At 41.8% G+C, this 27,012-nt stretch overlaps 2 protein-coding genes across 12 annotated transcripts in view; one reads left to right on the top strand and one right to left on the bottom strand.

The window, feature by feature from the left end:
- The first annotated feature begins 1,886 nt into the window (after positions 1 to 1,886).
- LOC309366578 (heterogeneous nuclear ribonucleoprotein L-like) lies at positions 1,887 to 19,786 on the top strand. Of its 2 annotated transcripts, none has more exons than XM_081905261.1 (13): positions 1,887 to 2,212; positions 6,768 to 6,886; positions 7,330 to 7,567; positions 9,424 to 9,509; positions 10,465 to 10,561; positions 10,649 to 10,721; positions 14,435 to 14,506; positions 15,847 to 16,064; positions 16,309 to 16,430; positions 16,799 to 17,000; positions 18,075 to 18,132; positions 18,226 to 18,324; positions 19,059 to 19,786. In XM_081905261.1, the coding sequence occupies exons 1-13, from the start codon at positions 2,033 to 2,035 to the stop codon at positions 19,112 to 19,114; spliced, it is 1,620 nt and encodes a 539-aa protein (XP_081761387.1). In that variant the 5' UTR covers positions 1,887 to 2,032; the 3' UTR covers positions 19,115 to 19,786. The 2 variants fall into 2 exon arrangements, with proteins under 2 accessions (XP_081761387.1, XP_081761386.1); XM_081905260.1 differs by having other exon boundaries at positions 9,424 to 9,520; positions 10,476 to 10,561.
- Positions 19,787 to 23,427: 3,641 nt separating this feature from the next.
- LOC309365897 (uncharacterized protein) overlaps positions 23,428 to 27,012 on the bottom strand; it is a 37,663-nt gene continuing 34,078 nt past the window's right edge. For 9 of the 10 annotated variants that reach the window (XR_014166261.1, XR_014166262.1, XR_014166263.1 and 6 more), the window contains one exon: positions 26,277 to 26,938. The gene's annotated coding sequence lies outside the window, so the exon portion shown is untranslated. Of the gene's footprint in view, positions 25,292 to 26,276; positions 26,939 to 27,012 lie in introns of those variants that run through there. The other variant, XM_081904500.1, reaches the window with a different exon arrangement.

Here is a 27,012-nt window from a genome sequence, read left to right as displayed (position 1 = left end):
GTTAAGCACTTTGCTTCAGGATGAGACAGAAACCGCGCAGCAGCGGTGCAACAGCAGCGAGAGGCCCCATTAGCAAAAGCGCACCTCATGTTAAGAACGGTTTCGGGTTAAGAATGGACCTCCAGAACAAATTAAGTTCATAACCGGAAGTACCACTGTACCTTCAAACAGCCAAGCCCAGTCCTTTCGGCAGCTGACTGACTGCAGCATGCCATTAGCATATGCCGGTCCAGGAGCACCTCTTGATTAATGCCAATTGTCCGAATTATAGAGGAACCAACCACAAATCATGCTGGAGACAGAGGCTCATCCATGGCTGGGACATGCTCCCAGGTCACACCCGCTCTGCCTTTCAAGTTGGAATACATGGGCTTGCGCAGCAAAGCAGGATGCAGGAGCTCCCCAGACCCCATTGCCAGGATTTTTGCCTCATAAATCCTGGCTTTCCCCTGCCTGAACCACCATTGACTCCTGACGTGACCGGAAACCAGTTATCAATACTCCCACATAAATGTGCATAAGCCTTCAGTCTCAACTAGGTTAGGCTCTGCTTGGTGCAGAGATCTCAGGCTACACAAAAAGGCTACAAAGGCCTGCTTTCCTTTCAACAACCAAGACAGAACTAGTGTTTGTATTTTCAAAGGGAGATCATCCACATTTCTCTATGCCTGCAGCCTCAGGTGCAACTAGAGTTTCTGTGTTTTAGCACCTAGTGTGACCCAACTTAATTATGGCTGCAAACTTATTCCTATTTATCAGGTTGTTGTAAACCCCAGTGAACATTACTTCTAAGTAATAATAAATAATAAAAATAATTTATTTATACCCCGCCCATCTGGCCGGGTTTCCCCAGCCACTCTGGGCAGCTTCCAACAGAATATTAAAATACAATAACCTATTAAACTTTAAAAGCTTCCCTAAACAGGGCTGCCTTAAGTAAACATGCATAGGCTTCCATCTGTATTAAAACACTTTCCCCTCATCCCAATTTAAGATTATAACGAACTGCAGTGAGACTTTCCTCTCACCTTGCCCAGCAACCAGCACCTTCTCACCCCCACTCCATTATTATTATTTTTGCTCGTGTCTGGAAGTTTGCTCACGTCCTTGTGGTCACTCAGATTATATATATATAATATATTATATATATTATATAATTATAAGATAATATATAATATATATATACACACACACACACATATCTGTTTAGCCCATTTTAGTGTTGGCTAAGTTCCAAAATCTTCCTGGATGTTTTAACTGTGTATTGACAAATGTATTTTTTTTCTGACTGACGGTCGAATAAAAGGTTGATGATGATGATCTATATACACACACACATACACACGCAAACACGCAGGCAACTTCTTAAACACATTCTTCTTGGGGAACTATTCCCAACAGCACCCAAAAAACGCGACGATGGCTGTTAAATGTTGCCCTCTTCCAAAAACAAATCATTCCTCAGTTGTCCTCTTCCACATCGCTTTGGCATGTACCGTCTTTTGCCACCAGACGCTCATACACAAAGCCTGCCTTCACCGCAGCGCGCGCACGTTGCGACCGTTGGCTATAGTAACGGCGAGAGCACGCATGCGCGCGCGGCTACGTCTCCCTCGCGCTTCTCTCTCCAGTCCAGGAATAAAGGGAATCCAGCGGCAGATTCTGGAACGGGAGGTGGGGTCGAGAGAGGGATAGAGAGAGACATACGGGGGTGGTGGAAGGGAGAGCAGCGTTTTCATCTAGCCGTGACGGGCGTCTCATTTGTCCAGTCGCGTGTCCCCGAGCTCCTGAGAAGCTTCTCCGTTAGCCAATCACGGACTTCCAGCTTACAGGTCTCTCCAATCGCAGGACAGGACCTGCGCTGCCCTTCCCGCCCTCCGTTCCCCGCCCCTTTGCGTGCGTTATAGCGGCGGTCTTCTGTGAGGAGAATCGCTCGCGAGCATCACCGGCGCGGGCCTTTTCCGTCTCTTCGCCTGTCTTTGCGCGCCACTTGCGGAGCCCCGAGAGTCCCGTAGCCTCCCTCACCGCCACCATGTCCTCTCCGTCTTCTGGGGAGCAGTACGAGGAGGAGGAGGACGGCGCCTACGAGAGCCAGGCCAAGCGGCTGAAGCCCAGCGCCGCCGCCGAGGAGGGCGAGATCGAGTACGGGGCTGAGGAGGGCGAGAGCCGCAGGGAGAAGGCCGCCCCTCGCGCCGGGGGCTTCTCCGGAGGGGTAAGCAGGGCCGGCCTCTTATAGTCCCGACGCGCTGGGAGCGAACGGCGGGTGGAGAAGAACCTAGTCAGCCCGAGCCGAGGTGCGCCTACTCGGGAGTATATCTCCTGCGCGCCTTACTCCCAAGTAGGCGTGTGTAGCGTGTGTATGCTTCTACCCGCAAAGTGAAGAGGGTTTTTATACAAAAAAATCATAAGCAGGAGAATCCCAAGTTTTTCTACTAAGTTTTCTTCCTTATTAGCCTTACGCATTTTCGTGTTTTCATATTGTTAACCTCCTTGAGATCCTGGGGTGAACGGCGGTGTAAAAAATGAATAATAATAATAATAAGCGTGCATGTGGGAAGAGAACTGGGCATGTTCCAGAAGGATTAGACTGTTATGGTAAACGACATTTTAAGGTGCGACAGTTTTGTGTGTTTTTTTCAATGTCAACTTGTGGAAGAAGAAGATTTAATGAGCCGGAGAGACCCCTTTGCATCGTGGGGTTTGCCACAAGCCGACTGAGGATGCGTAGCTCCGCTTTTGTCCATCAAAGGATTTATTGTGCGGGAGGCAAAAAAAAAATAAATCTCTTGGCTTCCTCTAATAAAACAACGGGGAGAGGGAGGTGTGTTTTCCATTGTTCACTTTTCTGAAGGCAGTTTGTTCTTACATCCCTGAATTGCGTTGTATTTATAACTTCGGCTTACATCCCCCCCCCGAAATGCGGGGAGGGAGAATTGTGGGTGGAAAATGAGTATTGCAACCTCCTTTCCTCCATATGTGTACATATTCACATGTTTTCATCCCTTAATGAGATAAGTAAGCTGTGTGCACAGGGTACAGGGAATGATGACCATCTGTGTCCTTTCCTTGCAATAAAGAATAGTATGTTTCATTGGAGGGGCTCTGGCGTCCATTGCTTTTTTCATAGAGAGCCCTGCAGCGTTTGGCAGGGAATGTATTTGTTCTCTCTGTGTGTGCGTCATACCCGTCAAGCATAGGAACTACACTACAGAGAAAAGAGCCAGAGGGCTTTTGTCCTTTATTAAACAGTTGATCAGCAGTTGGAACAAATAAACCTAAGGAGATTGTGGAAGCTTGGACATTCTTAAGAACAGACTGGACCTGTATCTTTAGGGGAAAATCCAGTATTGTAGGATAAACCTCTGTTAGGGGCAGGATAGTTGCATTTGAATCATTTGGATTAGCACATTTTTATTAATTGATAAATAACATTGAAATAATCCAATTTGTTGGGCACTTATTTGATGTCTGTTATTGTCTGAATTCTTCACAGCCAAATTTAAACTCCCATTTCCCCATGTACAACCAAGGCAGCACAAATAAATTAATCCGTTTTGAACATTTGTACTGTTACTATAAAAATCCGTTATTGTACTGTTATTAGTAAAACTAAGTGTGGAATTTTCAGTCTTCAAAGCCTAAAGCAAGAAGACGCATGTATTGAGAAACATGTAGTGCTATTATAGCTGCTAGTACACAAGGTACTTTTTCATTTATCATTACAACCTCCCTTTGCAGTATGTTAAATGGAGATAAATTTTCTTTATAAGTTGATTCCACTTTATGCTACAAAGTCAGGTGATCTCTGAAGCTGCTTCACTACATATTGCCATTCCCATTTTGTTCATATTCTGTTTGGCTAAGATCATGCAAAAACATTTGCCAAGTTTATCTCAGATTGGGACAATTCAGTTTTGCACTATAATTGGGGTTTAAGAAAGATGTTAATAGAATTTTGTTATATATTACAATATCCAAGAGCTCCCTTCATAAAAACATCAAGGCTCTACATCCTTCCCCCTACTGTCCATATTTTTACAAAAGGTTTGGTTGGCATCTGTTACATATAAATAAAATTGCTGTTATGAGTATTTAATTTTAGAAATTCAGACAGCATTGCATATTTCACTATTGATTAGTTATGTTCAGCTCCTGAGATTTGTGCCATCTTGTTCAGGAAGCTAAGGCTTGATTATGATCATTCTGCTTAGTTTGTTTGCTATAGAGCCCTGGCCATTATGATGCAGTGTTATTTCTTTGGAAGGTGTGCCTCTTGTGGTCTATATAACATCTGCCTGGGTTAGAGTCCATGCTTATAGGAAAATTCATGAACAAGAAAAGAGAATACAGTACTAGCGTTTTAATTTTATATTGTTATGAGTTTGGGGTGGGAGAAGTAGGCTGTATGCTTCAGCCCCTCTTCTAATTCCTGTATCCAGTACATTCATTTGCTGGAATATCCAGGCCAGCCTGATAGTGGCCCTCTAAGTATGGGTCCTTAAGGTAACAAAGGGAGTGGCTCTGTGTCAGAGGACAAATGGGTAGGCCTTCCTCCCTCAACTGCCTGTTAGTTAAAAATAAAAAGGGTCAGAGTAGAGAGTTGAGTTACATGAGCTAGAAGCTGGAAGCAAAGCTGCAGGCTGCAAAAGCAGAGAGAGAGAGAGAGCGCCATACCTGATTTCTCCTGGAATCCAACCTGGTGGCTATGGAAGAAGCAAGACCCTCTTGGGGTGTTAATGTTGTGAACCCCTCCATCACATACATGCTCAGGTTGTATATATGTGTTAATAAACCATATATCATAAAGTCACCTTGGTCTCCGCTGTCCCTCATTCCAAAAGAAACATGAACCCTGGGTAAGCACCTGGAATCTTACACTGCTCAGAGAATGGGGTAGCATGCAAGGATATGTAGTATGTTTCAGATAAATCAGCAGGTTATGATGTGGAGAGAGATGGCTAATTTAAAATGATTTATGTTGGATGGATGTTTTGGGATACCTTCTTGGTCTGAGAAGTACAGAATTAAAATTATTTGCTGCTACTACTGTCATTGAATAACTTGACAGTTATTCAAAATACTCCTTGTGAAATGAAAGTTATGAGTTTTCCATTGTTATCTACAGAAAGGACCAATGGAAGCCTTTTTCTAAGCCTGATTGCTGTTCAGATATGGTTTTTGGGGTGGGTGAGTTTATACCTGGATATGGAAGGGTTAACCCTCCCCTCTCTGTCATGCAATTCCCCTAACAAACCCCAGTTCACCCATTGGAGCCAAGAGGATCCTTATTCAAGCATAATTGCTCTGTTAGTGTGTGTGAGAGAGGGCGCAATTCACTGCCCACTGCAGACATGTGGTCCCCAAAAGTTAGGGAATGCAACCATCAAGCTTAAAATGATTCTTCCTCCTACTCTAGTGAGTACTTGTGGAGCAGATTTTGCAGTCCTTCAAAATTAGATTGCTAGGTATGCCTGCCCTCTCTTTAAATGTTACCATTGTTAATTTGGGGTTTTTTGTACATACTGCTTTGGAGCATATGTCCTCTCCCTCGGCAGGAGTGTACGTCTTCTCTGATACTTTAAAACGAAAAGCAAGCCATCTCTTCCAGTATTGATACTGTTCTACTTACCATGCATGTTATGGGGATGGCCCAGTGTTAGAAACTGGGATATGAACGCTATGAGCTAAATGACTCCTTAAACCTAGGTTACAGACACAACAGCAGAATGTTTAGGTGCACTTTTTTAATAACAAGAATACAAAGCTGAAAATGACTGAAGTGCAGCTAAAATCTTACACTCATTTTTCACATGGTCTAGTCCTCATCTGAAGACTGCAAAAAAGACAGCCACGTTTCCCCTACCTGCCCCCCTAATATTCTTAAGAGGGTCTCTTCTCTAGTCTTCAGAGTATGACTGGATATGGGGAGGCAGAAAAAAGTCCTCCTTTCCTTCCACTCTGCAGTTTTAATCTGAATCTTAGACGCAGTACTGTGCCTGGAGGTCAGAAACTGCTCGTGCAAATGAAATTCCTTGCTGCAAAATGTGCCTAGAACAATGGGAGTTTTGAATGCTAGGATGGACTATGGGAACTAGGTCTTGACCAGTACTACTCAAGCACTAAGAATAAAATTCAGGGCTTTTTCCTCATCTGGAAAAGCTCAAACTCCTACAGCTCAGTCCTATGAATATCTATTCAAAAGTCCTGTTGAAATTGATAGGGCTTAAAGGTATAGGTTTACAGCCTTACAGTCATGGACTTTCAAACTACCTATGACACATTATGCTAAACGTGTGGTTTTGTGCTATAAGCAGGGGTGAGCCTTGGGATGGAGGAGTTTGGAAAGTTTTGCTTTCCTTCAGCTGCAGTTTGTTTTCTGGTGTAACATACCGTATTTTTCGCTCTATAACACGCACCCGACCATAACACGCACGTAGTTTTTAGAGGAGGAAAATCCGTAGGCATGCCACCCGTAGGCATTTCCTCCATAACACGCACAGACATTTCCCCTTACTTTCTAGGAGGAAAAAAGTGAGTGTTATGGTGCAAAAAATACGGTAATTAACGTTAACTATGTTAACATGTCATGGTTTCTGAAGCTGGCTTGTTAAATTAAGCAAAGTTAATGCTAATTACAGTTTCTAGTTTAGACTAGGGTTACATTTTGGCGAGTATAAACTTGATAGTACTTTGTCAGTTAAACATCTATAATACTTTTTTTTTATATTGAAATTGGAAAAATAAAGCCTATTGCTCTCTTTTGCTAGGATGCTGGTGGAAGTCATCACAAAGTTTCTGTTTCTCCTGTGGTCCATGTCCGAGGGCTCTGTGAATCAGTTGTGGAGGCAGATCTTGTGGAGGCGCTTGAAAAATTTGGAACCATATGGTATGTTTACTATATATTATATTTTCAGTGACTCGAAATGAACTTCGTAATGCATTTTAAAATGATTTCTTCAAGGCCTGTACTGGTACTCGTAAATTGAAGCATAAGCCTCAAGCCTTGGAATTACCAAATCTTTCAGAAGTTAATTCCGAGGCAGATCATTGTGCTCATCTCCATATGGAAGCTGGGTAAGAGAACACTCTATTTCTGTGCTTCTACATTAGATATTTATATACCTTGGCTACCAACTTGGCCTATTGTTACATGGACACATGTGCTGTAGATTTCAAACAAACTTCCATGGATTTTAAGAAATGTAGGAGATTTTCTTTGAGTTTGCAATAGTAATTGTTATTGTAAAGTTTTTAAAGATCAGTTGTAACTTAATGATTTAATGATGGCCTTAAATGATGGCGCATTAACGGTTATTGTTTTTCCTGCAGCTATGTGATGATGATGCCATTTAAACGCCAGGCTTTGGTAGAATTTGAGGATATTGAAAGTGCCAAAAAATGTGTGACATTTGCAGCAGATGAACCGGTATATATAGCTGGGCAACAAGCCTTTTTCAATTACTCTACAAGCAAAAGAATTACCCGTCCTGGAAACACAGACGACCCCTCGGGTGGGAACAAAGTTCTGCTCTTATCAATTCAGAACCCTCTTTATCCGATTACAGTGGTATGTCTTCATCTTAAGCATAACTTTAAGCGACTTCAATGCATGATATTTTCCTTTTGGAAGAGTTTTCTTTCTATCTCCTATCTTGCTCTGATAAACTCTCAGACCCCTTGTTTCCACTGAATGTTAATCTGAACCACAGCTTAGCATGAATGAGCAAATATGCAGACTCCCAGAGAGGAGATTGTGGCTGTGGCTGTATTGCTTCCTCTCTATGCCATGGTTTTGCTCGTCCTGTCATCCAAACCTGGGTTTGTAGTTTAGTGCTCCCTAGACAAACCACAAGCTGTAACCAAGCACTGTTCTATAGGTTGCAGCTTGTCTGGGAGGACTAAACCATGAACCCATGTTTGAACAACTCAGCAGCAGCAGAACAACCAGAAGGGAAGCAAAGCGGCTACAGTCTTCTATACAGGCCTCTGTATATTAGCTTATTCATAGAATCGTAGTGTTGAAAGAGACCACAAGGATCATCTAGTCCAACCACTGGAATGCAGGATACTTTTGCCCAACATGGGGCTCAAACCCATGACCCTGAGATAAAGATTCTCATGCTAAGCTATGGTTTGGCTTTGTGTTGAGTGTCAACGAGGTCATACACTGCAGACAAACAGTTGGGGAGGATATTTCATTCAACAGAGATCTGTGCAGCAGAAGAGTTACTTTGGCTAGATAATTGTTTGGTTCTAATCTAAAGTTTGTGGTGAATGTTTTTGTACTCAACCATCCCGTAATAGGAAGGAAAAAAGAAGACAATGAAATTGCTTACTATTCAGCAACATCTCACTACTTATGTTTTTGCTTGGAACTGCCAATCACTTATATTTCTTTACATTACAGTGGTACCTCGGGTTAAGTACTTAATTCGTTCCAAAGGTCTGTTCTTAACCTGAAACTGTTCTTAACCTGAAGCACCACTTTAGCTAATGGGGCCTCCTGCTGCCGCCACCCCGCTGGAGCATGATTTCTGTTCTTATCCTCAAGCAAAGTTCTTAACCTGAAGCACTATTTCGGGGTTAGCAGAGTCTGTGACCTGAATCGTATGTAACCCGAGGTACCACTGTATTCCGATTTTACTTGTCATTGGTTCCTGATTTGTACACTTTAGTTGTACTTGTCTTAACGGAAATAATATGATACAGTTTTAAATTATAGTATAGTATTTTAAAAATGTCTTTAATTTAGTCAAATTATTCAAAGACAAAAACTCAATGCAATATTCTATAAACTAGTATATTTGTAGCTTGTCCCAGATCACCCTTCTTTTAAACATGTAGGCATTATTCTATAGGGCAGTTGTGTATGCACCATGATTCATAGAGTCATACTATCTTTGTGTAATGAATAGCATTACCCTAGCACTTTGGTAAAATTCTTACGTTCACTGGTATTTTTAAGGTCTTGGGTTTTAGTGGCTACATTTGAGTGAGCCTTTCCCATTGTTTATATTCTGCTTATTCCCAATTTATAAATGGTATACAGTATAAGTTAAAAATTATTTAAGGACACAAAAACTTTGAAAATCTTAGTAGTTATTTGAAGCACATAGAGATAAAACTGAATTTAGGCTTACTGTTTTGATGATGAAACTATAGCTAGAACGTTTCTCTACTTTTCTCTTACAGTTATCATATCCTTGAATTCTCTATGCAGTTATGTATCTGTCACTGGGATAAATTTCTTGATCTATGTTTAGTACACAAGTGACTTCCTCTAAAAAAAAAAAAACATTAGGTCCAGACTTTACCTGCTTAAAGGAGGGAATTTTGTTCTTGTGTGCTAATAACATTTTGAATAGTATTTGCCTAGTAAAGCTTCAAACACGGTATCTGAATATTTCCCTCATTCTTCTGTAGGACGTTTTGTATACAGTGTGCAACCCTGTGGGAAAGGTACAGCGTATTGTCATATTCAAGAGGAACGGAATACAAGCCATGGTTGAATATCCTTTTTGTGGTGACCTTTGTGTATATGTTCTGAAGATTATGTTCTAGGGATTTCACAGTGGCCTCAATAAGGGGAAGTATTCCTCTCATGTTAATCCTGTCAAGCAAACAACTGTGCTAGAGAACTAGTGAACTCATCTCTGCATATCATCCACCCTCTTGCTTTTATCCCATGGTGAGGGCAGTGTAGACTATTACCTAAACTGGGGGTGGAGAGCTTGTGATCCTCTAGAAGAAGAAGAAGAAGAAGAAGAGTTTGGATTTGATATCCCGCCTTTCACTCCCCTTCAGGAGTCTCAAAGCGGCTAACAATCTCCTTTCCCTTCCTCTCTCACAACAAACACTCTGTGAGGTGAGTGGGGCTGAGAGACTTCAAAGAAGTGTGACTGGCCCAAGGTAACCCAGCAGCTGCATGTGGAGGAGCGGAGACGCGAACCTGGTTCCCCAGATTACGAGACTACCGCTCTTAACCACTACACCACACTGGATCTCTAGATAGTGTTCGAGTGCTGCTCCAGTCATGCCCCATCACTGGCCATGCTGACTGCAGTTACTGACTAGAGGAAATCTAACATTTGCTGGAGGGCCACGGGTTTTCCACCCCATATCTGTTCATATTTGACAATGTAAAGATTTTAATGTAGTGCTCATAGCAAGCACACTGCTCATATACTAGTCCTGTTTTAAAGTTGAACACATTTTGGAAATTACCGTACTTATTTGAAAAGGTCATATATACAATTTAAACCGATAGGGTTGCTGTTGATTTCATGTCCTTCATGTATTAGTCATTGACTCATACATAAAATTGGTGTTTCTATATGTGTAATTAAAGAGCCTTGAGCAACTTCTAGATCTATTGTTTTGTGGTCTAAATTAGCTTAACTTATGGCTCCTTGTTTTCTTGGTGGGGGGCACCGATTTAAATAACAATCCTTAACATAAAATCAAGTTTGAATCAGTTCTTTGTGCTCAGAAGGCAAAAGCAGCACTCAACGGCGCAGATATATATGCAGGATGTTGTACACTAAAAATTGAATACGCAAGGGTAATGATCATACTTTCTTCAGCTTCTAAACTGTTTTTTGGGAGAAAAGCAATGATTAAGACTTGCTGTTTGTTTCTCTTTTAACAGCCAACTCGACTTAATGTCATTCGAAATGACAATGATAGTTGGGACTACACTAAACCATATTTGGGCAGACGAGGTAAGTGTTTTGGTAACTGTACTAAATGTGCCTTTAAATATATACATATATGCAGTTAGCTTGTCTAATGTGTTAGTCACTTCAAGCCAGGTATTTCTGATGCAGCTCTTGTAATAGGCATCCTGACTTGTAATCCTGGAAAAGAATAATTCAACATTATTGCCCCCTGCTGGTTCCTTTTGATCTATTTAACACGGAGCCCACACATGCAAGCATGTTTGCAGTACAAGGACTTGCATTTCTCCAAGCAGCTCTCACTCTTTGGAGGAGAGGACACTGATGCAGACTTTCCTTACAAACTACAAACTTGCACACTGCTTCTCCACGGGAAGGATTTTCCTCATTTGTTGGACAAGGCATTAAGAAGGATAGAGGACTCCAGCAGGCTGACTCTACACTTCATCATGCACCACATCGGCATCATCAACAGGCCCTCTGAAAAACCTCAGACTTGCAACTCACCTTGACTGCATACTGCATGCACCATCACCACAAGCATATCAAGGAGGACCACTTACAGCACTTCTGGTTTGCATGGCACGAAAATACCATGGTAGACTGTACCCATTCTAAACCAGTTTGCATGTGTTTCCAGTCTTATGTCCCTTTAAAATTACCGTTGTAGAATGAAACAGCATAAAATGGAAGATCCAAACTCTTGTTTCTCTCCTGTACATTGCGGTAACTTTCTTTCTTATGTAAGAGAAAATTGAAGTTAGGTTTTCCAGTGTAAATGCTTTCTAAAGGACTTCACTTACTTTAAAGATTAATTGAAATTTTGCTGTATGCTGTCAAGTCCCCTCAAGCACCAGTATTTGACACAAAGTCTAATTTGTCTAAGCATTTTTACTGCAAAGGCTAGTTTGAATAACAACTGCATGGAAATGTTAAAAAAAAGCTATGTAGTTTGACTTCTGTAAATGTTCTTTGTAACTGAATGATTTGTGTATAATCTGCTGTAATGTACCTTTTGAAAATCTAGGCATTTATAACATGGAGGTGGGAACTTAACCTTACCAAGGTAGAGTATCTTCTAAATTTTAAACATAGTGAAGGTTTCAACTTTCCTTTTAATCGTTGCTGAAAGGTTGTTTTTACTGGTAGTGCTTTGGCTTGTAAAAATGTATTATTTAAAGGTTAGGGCTTGGACATGCAGAATTAAGTGTTTGTAAAAGGTTAATAAGGGGGCTGCAGTATTGGTTAGCAGATTGTCCACCTGCAGTATGTTATATTAAAAGCTTACATTCCTCCTTCCCCAAACTACCAAACTGGGAAGTCACTGAGTTACCTTGGGCAATTCAGGTGTTAATTTTCTGAAATAAATGGATGCTATTCAAGCAACTGGCAGGCATGCAGTTCACACAGCATTTATGAACAGTGCCTTACCCCAGAATATTAAACGATGAGAAATGAGAAATATTGGAAGAAAACAAAGTAGGTGCTTCCAAGTGTGTGGCAATCTTCATTGGGATTTTTTTTTTAATTTCACCAGCAAATTCCATGTCCTATTGCAAACTGCTTTTGAAAGTGTTCCCGGTTGCCATGTAGTGGAGGGGCTCCTCTTTTGCGGGGGGAGTAGTGTAACATTCCCTTGGACATAGGGAATAAGTTGTGTGGCTCTTTATATCCAGTTTGCACACTTTTTATTTTGTACTCAAGTAGAGCTTCATGCAGAAAGAGAGCTGAATATACTGTTCATAGCTCATTTTCTAGGGAATCTGTAGTCCTCCAGATTGTGTTGGACTCCAAGTCCCATCAACCACCAGCAGCATTGCCTGTAGTCAGGGAAGATAGGAGTTGTAGTCAAACAACATCCAGAGGGCCATAGATACCCCATCCTTGTCCTAGACAAGAAGTGATGGAGGGGAACAGAGATAGATAGTCCTTTCTCCAAACAGGATTGCAGTTATGAGAGTTAAACAATGTATAGAATCTGTTATCAGCAATAGCCGTAATAATGCAGCACAGGGTGTGCTTGAGACATTTCCTTTTAGTGTTGTGAACAGCATACTGAATGATAAGGAATGAGTAGCTTCATCAGCTTGCGATGTAGTACTCACTGAGTTTCTTGGCATTCTTAACAAGAGTGGTCTCCACAAAAGTGTCCTTGTGATGGGCTGCTTTACATGCATTCTTCAAACCATTCCTCTTAGGTTGTTGTCTGTTCCTCTCCCCACGGCCAACCAGTCTGCAAGATTCTGGCTTCAGGGAGAAGGTTCTTTACAAAACACGCTTCGGTTCTGGTTTCTTCAGACTGGAAACTGTGCCCCAGTTTAGTGTTTAAAATTTAAAGCAGGAGATTTTAACTGATGGCTGTATTAATTTATTTATTTTACATTTTGCATCCTAGGCTTTTCTGTTAGGTATGTCAGGTGGAAAAGATTGGTTTTGCTCAAGGGTACCCACTGATCTTCAGAACGTGGCAGTTTGAAATGAAATTTTTCATTTCCCAAGCTGAAGACTGCCATTGCATTTTACTCAAACATGTAATTCTGGTGGCTGATATTTGCTACTTCCGTTGTACAAAAATCCTGTTGTCTTATGTAATTTCAGGGCTGAATGATATGGCTAATATGTGAGATGAATAGCACTTCCATGTCGGATAGCACATGCTGAAATCTGAGGAAGTTGCTTTCTAGTAAAGGGTTTGTGTTCTCGGTGCCACAACCTCTCTTTACTCTCCCACTATCAAAATCAAATTATTATACGACTGTCTAATTCCTTGAATTAGGTTGTTTTAGCAGTCTCAAACATCGGAAACAAACTTGAAATATTGTGCATTATCCACACTGAGATAGAACTGCTTGCGACTTCAGCTGGATATTTCTCATTTCCCATTGCACAATCAGTTGAGGTATTGGAACTTCAGATTGCCTAATGAAAAGAAGCAGTGAAAGTTAAAGCTAACTTGCTTGTTCTTGTAATGCAGTTTTACTTGATTATTGCAAATAATTACTTTAGGTTGGTGTACTGCTTTTATCCAGTACTGTTGACCCCTTGGTTAACTTTACATTCTTGTATAAAATGCGGCTTGTTGAAAGAATGTTTCCTTGTTAAAAGTGATTATAATAGTGCAATTTTTCAGCATTGCAATTATACAATAGACTGTATTAGTAGTATAGTAATGTATAGTCTTCACAGCACTTCCCCAGATCATAAGTTGTTGATATGATTATGTATGTACACAAATATGGTACTCTCTGTTTACTGATCATGAAACCATGTAATACAGGTTTTTGTTGGCTTATGCTGAAACTTCTTGAAAGAAGCCCACTTTGAAAATGTGTTGCTGTTGAAGCTAATAGTGTGATTCAGGTACTGTCCTTTGATTGTACTGCATTTAGAACTTGTTTTTATGAGAGTTATAGGCAATTTGTTCTCTGCTGTATTGTGTGATGTTAAGAGAATTGTCCAGGCTTCTTAGGTTTAAAATGTCAAATCTTTTCAAAAACAATATTCTCAAGTGAACAATAGTTTTGGTATCTGACAACTGTGTTTTGTGCTGGAGCAAATCAGCTTAAAACAGTTAGTTTACAGTATGCAAAGAACATCTTAAAAGTAACGTGGATGTATCAGGCTGGCCACTATTGGACCTTTGCTCTGATCCAGCAGGGTTCTTAACCAGAAAATACTCCCCTCTGTCCTTACTGGTGAAGTTCCACTATCTTTAAGCAGGAGTTGCTTTTGTTTAATAATGCTTTTCCCCCCTTTAGATAGAGGGAAAGGCCGCCAGAGGCAAGCTATTTTGGGAGAACACCCTTCATCCTTTAGGCATGATGGCTATGGTAAGTTATATGGCTTCCTGTTATAGGTTAAGTTGGAAAATAGGCCAATACAGTTGTAAATGTCTTGCTTCACTGTTCAGGCACCAGTTCCCACATTTGTCTAGCTGCCCTCATTGTGCCCCCTGAACCAGCTTGCTTTGCCTTAGTGCAGGGTGGGGAACCCCATGCCCAGGGGTCAGATTTGGCTCTCCAGGCCTGTTTAATTTATCCCCAGAACTCTGGCCAGGCCACTCCCCTCACTGGCTTTGCTTTGCACCTTGCATGTTTATATCTGGCTAGAATATGTCCTTGAACTCTGATGATGCCTCTTTCTTGGCTGGAGGGCTGACAGAGGTGTGGGAGGCTGTGTAGAAACAAGCCTACTGTACAGAGTTAAAATTTACATTTGTCGCTCCACCCACTGTTGTATCTGGCCCTGCCCATGACCGGCATGTGGCCCACAGTAGGTCGTCCTTGGGTAGGGAGCCTTTCTCATGCCCTAGTGCACTTAGGTATAAAGATGTATTGAGTTTGCATTCTGTTATGGCTACATGGTGCATCCATTTATTACCAGTTTTTCATGATCTCATTTTTATTTTTAAATGCCAGTACATTTTTTTACACAGCTTACTATAAATCAAGTTGTCATTCTGTGAACAAACAAGATTTTTTTGTAAATTGCAGCTAACTTTGTCACAGTAGAAAATGAAACATTTCTTAATACTTCTCATATTGCACACATAAATCACTTCTAAAACTGAGGTTGAAACTTGCAGTAGCACACTTACACCACCATCTAACACTTAGGTGTGCTGAAGCTCATTGAAATCAGAACAGTGGAGTCCTTTATTCTAAATTCTGGCTTGTGGCTTTAGCTGTTTATCCTGTGTTACTCAACTGAACAACCGACTGCCCCCCTCTGCATTCGTTATCCGTGTATAAGACCACCCCAAATTTTTGCCTACAAATTTTTAAAGCAAAAATCATCTTATACATGGAAAAATATGGTATACTCTGGTTGCTTGAGTTAACATTCTTGTTTAGATAAACAATGTTTCAGTAGCTGATGCTAAATCTGCATAGCCCATTACAGCAAAACCTAAAACTGGCAGCTGCTTCTTCTTCTTTTTATTAAATATTTTCTTGATTTACAAAAGTGTGTGCAATGTCTCTCTCTCGTTTATATTTTTTTCCCCATGTAACATTTTTACAAATCAGTTTCATTTGTTGAGACATTGGGAGGGAAAGGGGGGGGAGATGGGTAAAACTGGCAACTTCTGAAACTTGGCAGCTTTAATCTTCGTATCAGATCAAATAAAACTTTTCCCAACCAAATTAACTAGACAGTACTTTCTCTTTAGGATCGCATGGTCCACTGTTACCATTACCGAGCCGATACCGAATGGCATCTCGGGATACTCCAGAACTTGTTGCTTACCCACTTCCCCAGGCCTCCTCATCTTACATGCATGGGGGGAACCCCTCGGGTTCAGTTGTCATGGTTAGTGGATTGCACCAGCAAAAGATGAACTGCTCAAGAGTTTTCAACTTGTTCTGCTTGTACGGAAATATTGAAAAGGTAAAAGAAAAAGTCTAGGCACATAATAATAAATAAATAAAAATAATATAATTTTATTATTTATACCCCGCCCACCTGGCTGGGTTTCCCCAGCCATTCTTAAACTTAAAAGAATAATGAGCAATTACTGTGAAGAGAAACCGGAGCTATGCATATTCCAACCAAATTGGAAAATGTCCTGAGTTACCATCCTTTAAACTGTATTGTCTTTTTCTTCCAAAAAAAACCCCCAACAACCCTGCAGGTGAAGTTTATGAAGACTATTCCAGGCACAGCTTTAGTGGAAATGGGTGATGAATATGCTGTTGAAAGAGCAGTCACGCATCTCAATAACGTCAAATTATTTGGGAAGAGACTTAATGTTTGGTATGTGTGCATTTCATCTTACTACTAAAGCTAAAGCATATCTTTAATGTGTAAGTTGTCTAGCAGTGTATAATACTAAAAATGCTGCTGAATAAAGTGGGTTTTTTAAAAGAATACTGTTCTTATATGTAAAGAGTAAACTTTGTTATAACACTTCATTAGTGTAAATACTTCTATATTTGATATTCTTCAATAACTTGACAAATGTCACTCACTAAAGTGAGACATACAAGTGAAATGTTGATTATACCTTTGAGTTCATATTTTGTATGTTAAGAAATTTGCTTTGTGAATTCCATAAAAAAGATCCCCTCCTTTTTTTTTACACTCCCCAAAGTTGTTCTTAAATATGTACTCTTTATTTGTAGTGTATCCAAACAGCATTCAGTTGTTCCTAGTCAGATATTCGAGCTGGAAGATGGGACAAGCAGTTACAAAGACTTTGCAATGAGCAAGAACAATCGCTTTACCAGTGCGGGTCAAGCTTCCAAGAATATCATTCAACCACCATCCTGTGTGTTGCATTACTATAATGTTCCACTGTGTGTGACTGAAGAGAGCTTTGTAAAGGTAGGAAGCAGCAGGAGTCATAGCTGTTAAAGTGTAATTTAGGTTTCAGATGTCAGTATTTATTAACCCCCTTAAAGTAGACTCCATTTTTTATATCTTAGATCAGGGATGGGGAACTGGATCTGGCCAGTGAGCTGGATCTTGCAGCTACAGAGAGCCAGTGTGGTGTAGTGGTTAAGAGCGGTAGTCTCGTAATCTGGGGAACTGGGTTCGCGTCTCCGCTCCTCCACATGCAGCTGCTGGGTGACCTTGGGCTAGTCACACTTCTCTGAAGTCTCTCACACTCACCTTACAGAGTGTTTGTTGTGGGGGAGGAAGGGAAAGGAGAATGTTAGCCGCTTTGAGACTCCTTAAAGGGAGTGAAAGGCAGGATATCAAATCCAAACTCCTCCTCTTCTTCTACTACACTCACTACAGGCCAGTTTTCATAGGTGGGTGGAAGCACACACCAGCCAATAATATGACATGTGATGTCTATCAAAGTAAAAAGGGGATGGATGTAACCACTGATCAGCTGATGGACAGTTATAGCAATCTCATTTTAAGGTGAATTCCCAGCACCGATTGGCTGAATCTGGTTGGAATGCACCTTCAAAGAGACTTGTTGCCTTATCATAGGAGGGGAAAACCATTTTGGCAAGCGGTTTAAAGGCAAACCATTTTCCGCTCATGGTGCAGTTCCTTTTGAAGGTGCTCTCCCACTGCCATTCAGCTGATTGGCAGTGGAAGTGTGCTTTGCTTCAGTAGCATGACACCATTTATACTGAAACTGCTTGCTAAAATGGAAGAAAAAAAACTCGTTTTAGCAAGCTATTTTCATGCAGACCACTTCAAAACAGAACACTTGGGTGCACTAGAGAGTGGGGCCCATGCTGGACCTAATGAGCTCTGCAGGCTGGAGGTTCCCTGCTGCTATCTTAGATGCTTAGATGCTTTAAACGTAAGTTAATCAACCATTTTGTGCCAAGTGTCCTCCTTATCCCAGAAATCGCCAGTTTCTGCGGCTCTTAAGTGACATCCTCTAGAATTAGATTGTTGATGTTTAATGAACATATTTTCACTTTATTGTTCCAGCTGTGTGATGATCATGAAGTTCTGTCTTTTATCAAATACAAAGTATTTGACCCAAAGCGTAAGTGAATATTTGACTTTATTTAAGTGCTCAAAGAAACCTAACTTACCGATGGTGGTGTGAAGCAAACATTTTAAACTCTTGTTTTGACAGCTTCAGCCAAAACGCTTTCTGGTCTGTTGGAGTGGGAATGCAAGACAGATGCAGTGGAAGCCCTTACAGTACTTAATCACTACCAGATAAGAGTCCCTAGTAAGTCACTGTATTGAAACTTTCTTAAAGGGTTTTATTGATTTATTTTAAAGAATTTATATGCCATCTCACTAATATAATACCAAGACTGTGTGCAATAAAACAATCCACTACACCAGTGGTGTTCAACCAGTATGCCATGAATGATGATCGGGTGTTGTGGGCAACACTGGCCTCTGTCTGCGAAGGACAATGAAGAAAACATGTAAAATGGTAACTGGTAACTTTCTCTGCCCTAAAGTGAAAGTAAGAGCAGAGGCCTTGATTTACAAGCTCTGTATCTAGTAGCAATTCTTTGTGAGTGATGTCACAGGTAATATCCAATAGCAACTTGGTTAATTTGTGTGCCCACATACCATGCAGTGACCACAACAGCAATAGATGTATTAGGAGAAAACTGTGTTTCCCATCAAGACGATCATGCTATTTAAATGGTCTGATTGTGTGACACTTCTGCATCAGAAGTGCAACTGTGATGGAGGCCATGGGAACAACACCCTATAAAGCCATGGAACTGGTTTCTTAGAAAGACAGTATTTTCTTTCTAGGGGAAAGGTTTGGTTGAGTTTTGATGCATTATGCACTTGCGTGCTAGAAATAGATTCTAGTATTTTAGTAGCAGTTTTTCACAGTAAACACTTGCTTAAAGACATCTTTTCTCAGACAAACAGGCTGACATAAGGCACGAAACCATCCAAAGTGACATTCTTAACAGTTTCCCTTTTATCTTGCAGATGGCTCCAATCCTTATACCTTGAAGCTTTGCTTCTCTACTTCCTCGCATTTGTAGAGCAGAGGACAGCATGTTAAGGAGCTCCTTCCCTCTTTATTTACACACGTGAAGAAATCGTATGTTGTCTGCAGGCTCTAGGTTTTCTTGTCTCAATCTAACTTAAGTTCATTTTGTTTTATAATGAAAGTGTTTTTACACAACAATTTTCCCGTTGGCTTCTGAAGAGTAGATGACAGTATATTACATAGAGCTTTTTTCACTTGTGTAACGGTTATCTACAGGTGTTTGAACTGCCTTATAGGCAGCATGTGCAAAAAAACTGTATACAGCAGACCTTGAACACAGTTTCCACAAAGCAGTAAAATGTACATTTTCATTTACAATCACTATTTTCCACTTTGGTTTAAATGGCAAGTTGGATTATTATATTGGAATATTAGATGTAAAATTGCTGGTTAATTCTGGTTAAAACTGTATGCGTTGCAACAATTTTAAAAGCAGAACTAAATTTGTAAATCCTTTTCACTTTGATATTTAGTAATATAACTGTCACTGATTTTTAACAGAAACTTCACAGGAAGAAAGATTCCCCCCGCCCCCAGAATGAATTGAAACTTACTTTAAATAGTGTCTTCTCAGAATAATTTTTCACTCCCATTAGCATGATGTCCTTATTGCTAATCCTAACCTGGAATGTCCTTACAAAAAATAAACACCAACCTGAATGAATACAGTTTCTCATTTGCTTTGTGATGACAGTCTTTGTCACAGGATGGTTTTACGTCCTTGTATGAACCAAGCTAGGGAGGGGAGAGACACAAAACAGCAAGGCAGATCCTGGGACCCTGCTGATGTGTAGAGAGAACTCATATCTCCTGCATGGCTTACTCCCAAGTAGTCGTGTGCAGCACTGGGACCTTAATGCTTCAATTCCTCCCCACCCTTTACAATACACACAGATTGGGGAGGGAACGGGGATTCTTAAAAAAAAATAATTATAGTTTTTCTACTAAGTTTTATTTGTATGTTATGTGTTTTCATGTTTTTATATTGCAAACCACCCTGTGATCCTCAGATGAAATTCAGTGGATGATGATGATGATGATTTTGGTTTCTTTTTTCTGAACTTTTCCCAACTTTTGGGAATACCTAAAGTTTATCTTTGGATCCAAACTGTAGATCAGGGGTTGGAATCTGTGGCCTTCTGCATATTATTAAATTCCAACTCCCATCAGCCCCAGCCATCATGGTAAAGGAGAGCCACAATTTCCCCTCCTTAGAGTAGTGGGTCCCACCTGACTCACGAGTTGAAGACCGATATGTTAGAAGACTTCATTAATTTAAAGTATCAAATCAGGTCGTTTAGGCTAGAGTAGGCAACATACAGCATTTTTATGTGCAAATTGGTCGTCCTATGAATTTGTGATTGATACAAGAACCAATTTCAGATTTGGGGGCGGGCAGGAGGGAGGAATCTTTTTAGTTGGTATTTTTAGACCCATGGGAGCCAGAAACCTGTGCCAGATACATTGCGGGTATACTAGTAAGAGCTCTGATTGATTTGAAGTAAACCACCAGAGCTCTTACCAATACATCCCAATCTACCTTCTGCCCATGCCTGCTCTAGTGCTCCCTAATAATTATGGTGGAAAAAACCATGTGCTTTCAGGGTGTTCCCTGCAAAGCAGCCACCAGAGGGAGGCCTTCAGCCAGGGATTAGCTGCCAAACACTCACCTTTCCTACAGGAGAGAGATTTAAACATCAATCCTATCTGCAACCCATTCTTTTTATTGTCTAGGAGTGGGTAACTGATATAATTAGGAATGTGTCGAATTGTTTCAGAGCTTGTGCACTTACGCGTGATACAAGCCTTGACAAGATTTCCTTTGGGGCAGAACAATAGCCTCCTTTTCCAAGGTTTATGTTGAATTGTAGTGGCAGGCCTGGTAACAAAAAGCAGGATTCCTCTGCACCTCATTTCTTAGAATCATAGAGTTGGAAGAGACCACAAGGGCCATCGAGTCCAACCCCCTGCCAAGCAGGAAACACCATCAAAGCACTCCTGACATATGATTGTCAAGCCTCTGCTTAAAGGCCTCCAAAGAAGGAGACTCCACCACACTCCTTGGCAGCAAATTCCACTGTCAAACAGCTCTTACTGTCAGGAAGTTCTTCCTAATGTTTAGGTGGAATCTTCTTTCTTGTAGTTTGGATCCATTGCTCCGTGTCCGCTTCTCTGGAGCAGCAGAAAACAACCTTTCTCCCTCCTCTATGTGACATCCTTTTATATATTTGAACATGGCTATCATATCACCCCTTAACCTCCTCTTCTCCAGGCTAAACATGCCCAGCTCCCTTAGCCAGCTCCCTTCTTAAAACTAGCTTTCATTTAGGAGTAAAGGACTGCAAAAAGTAAGAAAACCTTATTCACAAGAATAAAACTATTTCACACTTGGCTTCTCCAAGCAGTAGCTACTAAACAAGAATTTATAGATTCCTTATTTCGGTAATGATAAGTGGCGATTTCATTCCCTCAAAAGCAAGAGTAGCCAGCGTGGCACCTTCCAGATGCTGCAAACCATAAGCCCCTGCCAACATGGTCAATGTTCAAGGATGATGGGAGTGGGAGTCCCCCATATCTGAAGGGCGCTGTGTTGAGAATCCCTCTTCTAAAGGTTCAGGTTCCCAGTTTGGTGGTGCTCTTGGATCCAGCTTTGTCACCAGAAGCCCAGCTGACTACAGTGGCATAGAGCACCTTTACCAGCCGAGGCTGGTGATCCGACTTTTTTTGTGGACGTAGCTGCAGTTGCCCTGGTAACATTCATGTTAGGCTACTGCAATGCAAGCAAGGAGCTACCCCTGAAGAATACTCAGAAACAGCTGTTAGCTCAGAAGACAATTCCTTGAGGGTCAACTTGCATCTCTGAGAACGATACCTCACCGCTACTAAAATATATCCACTGGGTCTTATTTCTGAGCTCAGTTCAAAATGCTACCAATAGACTTTGCCCCCATGAATTTGTCTACATACAAGGGTATTTTGTCGCACCAGAATGCAGGTGCCACTGGTGCAGCAGCAGCAGCAATCTGCAGAGGAAACTGGCACAGCTGTAGAGTGCAGGTGTCAGGTGCGTACATGATTGTTTGCATTAAATGGCCATGGTTCTTATTTAAAAATATGTTGGCACTGTTTATGCATATGTTGTTGTTTAGTCGTTTAGTCGTGTCCGACTCTTCGTGACCCCATGGACAAGAGAACGCCAGGCACCTCTGTCCTCCACTGCCGTTTATGCATATAACCCCCAGCAATTAAAATGAACTTTGAAGTACTGGGTCGATTCTTCTCTTCCTCCCAGAATTGAGGTCAATCATTCCAGAAGTCAGTCTGCCTTTATCTAGCTTGCAGGCATAAACCAGTCCCAAAAGTCATTGTGTGGTAGAAACAATTTTAGAGATCCTGTTTGCCTGATGACGGGCAGCCACTTAGCCACAAATTGGTCCTTAGTCACTGTTCACATAGCACTGCAATGCCAGGTAAGTTTTTTTTTTTTTAATCCAAGGCTAGTTGCCAAACCCTGGTGATCCAGTCCTTAATTGTAAAGTCTTCAGCCTTCTAGTTGCCTGCTATCTCTGCCCAAGTTCCTTGTGAATAATTTCCCCTTTCTGCCCCCCTGGAACAGATAGAAGGCCAACAGTATTACAATCTGGGCTGTAACATTTGAAACGAACCCAAACTCTGCCTGCCCAAACCCCTGGGTTGTTGAACATGTCCACCAAAGATGGAATACAGTTCCTGTTTCATGTTTCCCAGGGCTACCTATAAAAGCCAGTTCTCAACATTTATTGCAACAATTGCAGTAGGTATCTTCAGGGGGCACATGGGGGTGGGGCAAACATAACTGTCCTGATGCGAGTCATCCCAGCCACCTCCAATCTATTCATTGCATAGGGAAGGCCTCTTTGTGTTCACTTGAGCACGAGACTTCTCTGAAATGAAAGGCACTCTTGCTTTATCGGGATTCCCAAATGCATGTAGGGTTTTATGTTAAAGCGAACACCGGGACGGTCCAGGGTTGGGGGCGGGTGGTGCAATGCATGCAGAGACATTGAGGACAGGGCTCTCATGCACCCCTGCTTTCACCTTTTGTGTATTCAGCCAAATGTCTAAGCACGTCTAGTATGCCCAACGAAAGGAACCCAGGATGGGGCCTTGTAGAAAGGAGCCGCCCCCTTTTTAAATGACTGCGTTCATCTGCAGCAGGCAGTAGGTTTGGCTTCTACCCTGCAGCTGGGGAATCTCAGGTCCAGAGAATGAATGTGGCCCTTTCCACCTAGTCCCTTGAAACTCTTCCAGTCTACTTCCCCAAGTGTTTTTGCCTGGCTGGAATATGTCCTTGAACCTCTGATCATGCCTCTTTCCCATCCCCACTCTATGATTTCCTTTCTTTACTCACTCATCTCCAGGTGAACGGTTGCCTTGCTATGCCAGAAGGGACACTTGCAATGATGTGACCAAACCAGCAGTTTCTCAGCCCTGACACTTGGCAGGCTGGTCCACGCAGGGCTCTTGCAGAAGGGCACAATGTGTGTCTGCATAAACAGCACATGCAAGCATACTACATCCCCTTAAAGCAGGAAGGGACCATTTCCGGTTTGAGGGCTGCATTGTGGGGAGGGGGTGTCAGGGGCAAGAGAGTGTGGAGCAACAGATGTGAGACTGTCCTTTGTACACCATCTTACATTCCAAAACTAGCCCATGCATTGCATCAGAATTGTATTGACAAATCTTGCGCTCTCCCAGTCATTTTCACAGAGGAAAAAAGCATTTTTGTTTCCGTTGTGAGAGTGCCTCTCTGCTAACAATGATCCAAGGAGTCCTAGTGACTCCCTCTTTGTCATTGAGGATGATAACCTAAAAACCTAGTTTTGTTTCTTTGTGTGAATTAAGTTGCTTTAATCTCTGGCAGAAGCTGCATTTTTGCCTCGTTGCTGCATCCTTGGGGAAACTGAACTGCTTCCAAAATGACGGCAAGGGGCTGCAACATGCAATATATTACAGCCACAGCTGGCTCGGTGGTGTAAAAATTATAAATTGCTAGACAAACTGGAATTTGTGGATAAAAGAGAATGCATAGTAGCATCACAAATCAAAATGTGTATAGCCATTTGCAGTCAAAAAAATATGATAATGCCTTAAGGTCAGGAGTGAATTGGCCACCTGGGAGTAAAGGCTGCCTCTCCAGAGGGACTTGCGCTGGATTCAGAACACCGAATCATTCTGTTCCTTTACCCATCCTCCTTTGCACAATTTTATCGCGTTCCATGCGCAGCAGGGTCCTCTGCCTAGATTACATGTGTGAAAGACAGATCAGAGCGTCTGCCCTTCTTATAAATGCTGGGCCTGTGTCTTGAGTGCAGCACACGTGGAACAGGTGTTCCTTATGAGCAATGACATCACCGCTCATGGTGGACGACGGAGTCAGAGCCTGCTCCTGCCAAAGCAGGAAGAAAAGGAACTCTCTCTGCAGCAGAAATCAGCTGCAAGCCAGCGGTCTTTTCTTTTCTGCTATACAAGATTCAAGCGAAAGCTTTAATATCGCTAGCTTGTTCAGGAAAAAGAGCATCTACTTTTAGTTTTTTCCTACTCTATCCAAATACTGTTCAAGATAATTATTTGCAGGTTTATCCTGCAATTCACTCTTTTGACCAAAAAAGGGTGTACCACAGGAATCAGTGGCTCTCCAGATGTTGGGGTGATGGGGAAGTCATTCAGCAACATCTGGAGGGCCACATGATCCCCATCTCTGGTGTGCAGGCGGAATCCCTGCCTGATACCACTAAGGTCCCACAGGTTCAGAGTGATCCCACAGTAAGTAGGCTTGAGTCTTGACAGGCTGCTAAGTAAATGAGTTACAAGACATTCATAGGTTCCTCTTGGCATTTGATAGGCAGGGGGTAAGTCACACTCCTGCGTTTAGGGTTTCAGAAGCAAATTAAGCTACAATCCTGCATGCACTTAACTTGGGAGAAAGTACAGTGGAAGTTGGGGAGAATACGTGCGCAGAAATGTAAAACAATGGTTTGTTCTTGGGAGTCTATATGCAGCCTTAACCTTTGTGTCAAAAGCCCAGCTGCGTTCAATAGGCATTAGCACAGTTCAAGGATACAGCTGAGCAAGGCAAAAGCAGAATGTAAGAAAGAATCTGCCGTGCTTTGGTTTACCTCGTGATCTGCTGGAAAGGAAAGGGAGAGTATATAGGATATTAATGTGCAAACCCCAGGATCTAAAAAAATGCTGCTTCTGTCTGACTGCAAACAATTTGGAGAGTTTTCTATCTTCCCTCTCAGTTTATTTGCCTACTTAGGCAGAGAATCATTTGGATATTTGCCTGTTTTATACACAGTACTTGGGGCACGTCCCTGTAGCAGCATTTGCAGAGCCCTAGTAATGCAAATGTTTAATCACTTTTCTGTTTCCTCCTCCTGTCTAAGCCCAATGTTTATTTTCTTTTCCTGCATTCTGCTTGCTTGCTGCTCCTACAATAACTGCGGCAAGTACCGTTGCCCAAGCAAAGGTAATTTTTCGAAACCCAGTTTGCACGAGGGGGACGAATACCAGTTTAGATTTTCTAATGGAAGACAGTGGTGCACACGGAGAACTCGTAAACATGCCCTGTTATGAAATGATTGTGTAATGCAATTCCCGTTGCCTGGTTAGGTTGCTGGAAGCAACTTTACTTAATAGCAGTGCTGCTATTTGAATGGCCATGTGATGCAATCCATCCATTCCCTGGTGTCTGTTTTTTGTTGCTTCTTTTTGGCCACTGGGGAAAGAGACTTTGAGGGGAAGACGATGCTTTAGTCTTTCCAGTTTCTGCTGGCTGCAGAGCTACAAGAACAGGCCCTGCCTACTTTTATAGGTAGTTTTAGAGCTTGCAAGTATGAGGCCTGCTGAATGTCCCTGTGTCATTCACAACTAGGGTTGCCAACTTCTTTTTTTACTGAGCCCAGCTTCTATGTTTTTAGCAAACCCCCCCTGCCCCCATCACTGTGAAAAGCTTTTTGTAAATCGCTGCCCTTGAAGTACCAAGTCTGGGCTGAGTTGTTTTCTGGTGGCAGTCCAGAGATTGATAAGCCTCTCTTTATATTCCTTGATGCATTGAGAGGCTGCATGCCAGAATTCTTCTTCTCTCATTTAGCTCCTTGGCTCATCTGGAACCCTGCTATTCTCCCTATAAAGCATGATGATACCACTCTCAGCAGTCATGGCTTCCTCTGAAGAATTATGGGAGGTATACTTTGTTAAGGGTGCTGAGAGTTGTTGCGAGGTCTGTAGCTCCCCTCACAGAGATACAATTTTCAGAGTGGTTTTAACAGTCAGCCCTCATTCCAGGGAACCATGGGACAGATTAAGATACAATCTCTGTTTAACAACTTTCAATGAAGGAAAGTCCAGCACCTGACTTTGCTCTTCGTATCACACCTTCAAGTCTTAAGGCTGCCCTGCGTTCCCGGTCCTTGGTCCTTGTGTTGTTGTTCATGACATAATCAGTCTCAGCTTACCGACCAGCAGATAACAAGCTTTCGTATAAGACTTTGATCAGAACTTTTCTTCTCTTACCAGTGACCTTTGGACTTTATAGAGAGAGATAGAAATCTCTGAGATTCAAGTGTGCAGACTAGAATTACTAACTCTGCAGTGCAGGTTGTAGATCGCTGATGCCCAGTGATGAATCTGCATTCATATAGATTGTACGCCTATGGGAAGGGATTGCCTTCCATTTAATTTAATATAAAAAGCAGTGTTTAGGTACTTAAAAATAACAATTTAAATACTATCAGCAACAAAATCATAGGCCAAGACACATGCACCTCCATAACTATGTACAGTGGTACCTTGGGCTACATACGCTTCAGGTTACAGACTCCGCTAACCCAGAAATAGTGCTTCAGG

The sequence above is a fragment of the Podarcis melisellensis genome (genome assembly GCF_964234715.1).
Source record: "Podarcis melisellensis genome assembly, chromosome: 3".
In the NCBI taxonomy this organism is placed as follows: domain Eukaryota; kingdom Metazoa; phylum Chordata; class Lepidosauria; order Squamata; family Lacertidae; genus Podarcis; species Podarcis melisellensis.
Note: the sequence above shows the minus strand (reverse complement) of the source record. Positions and strands in the feature narration are given on the sequence as shown.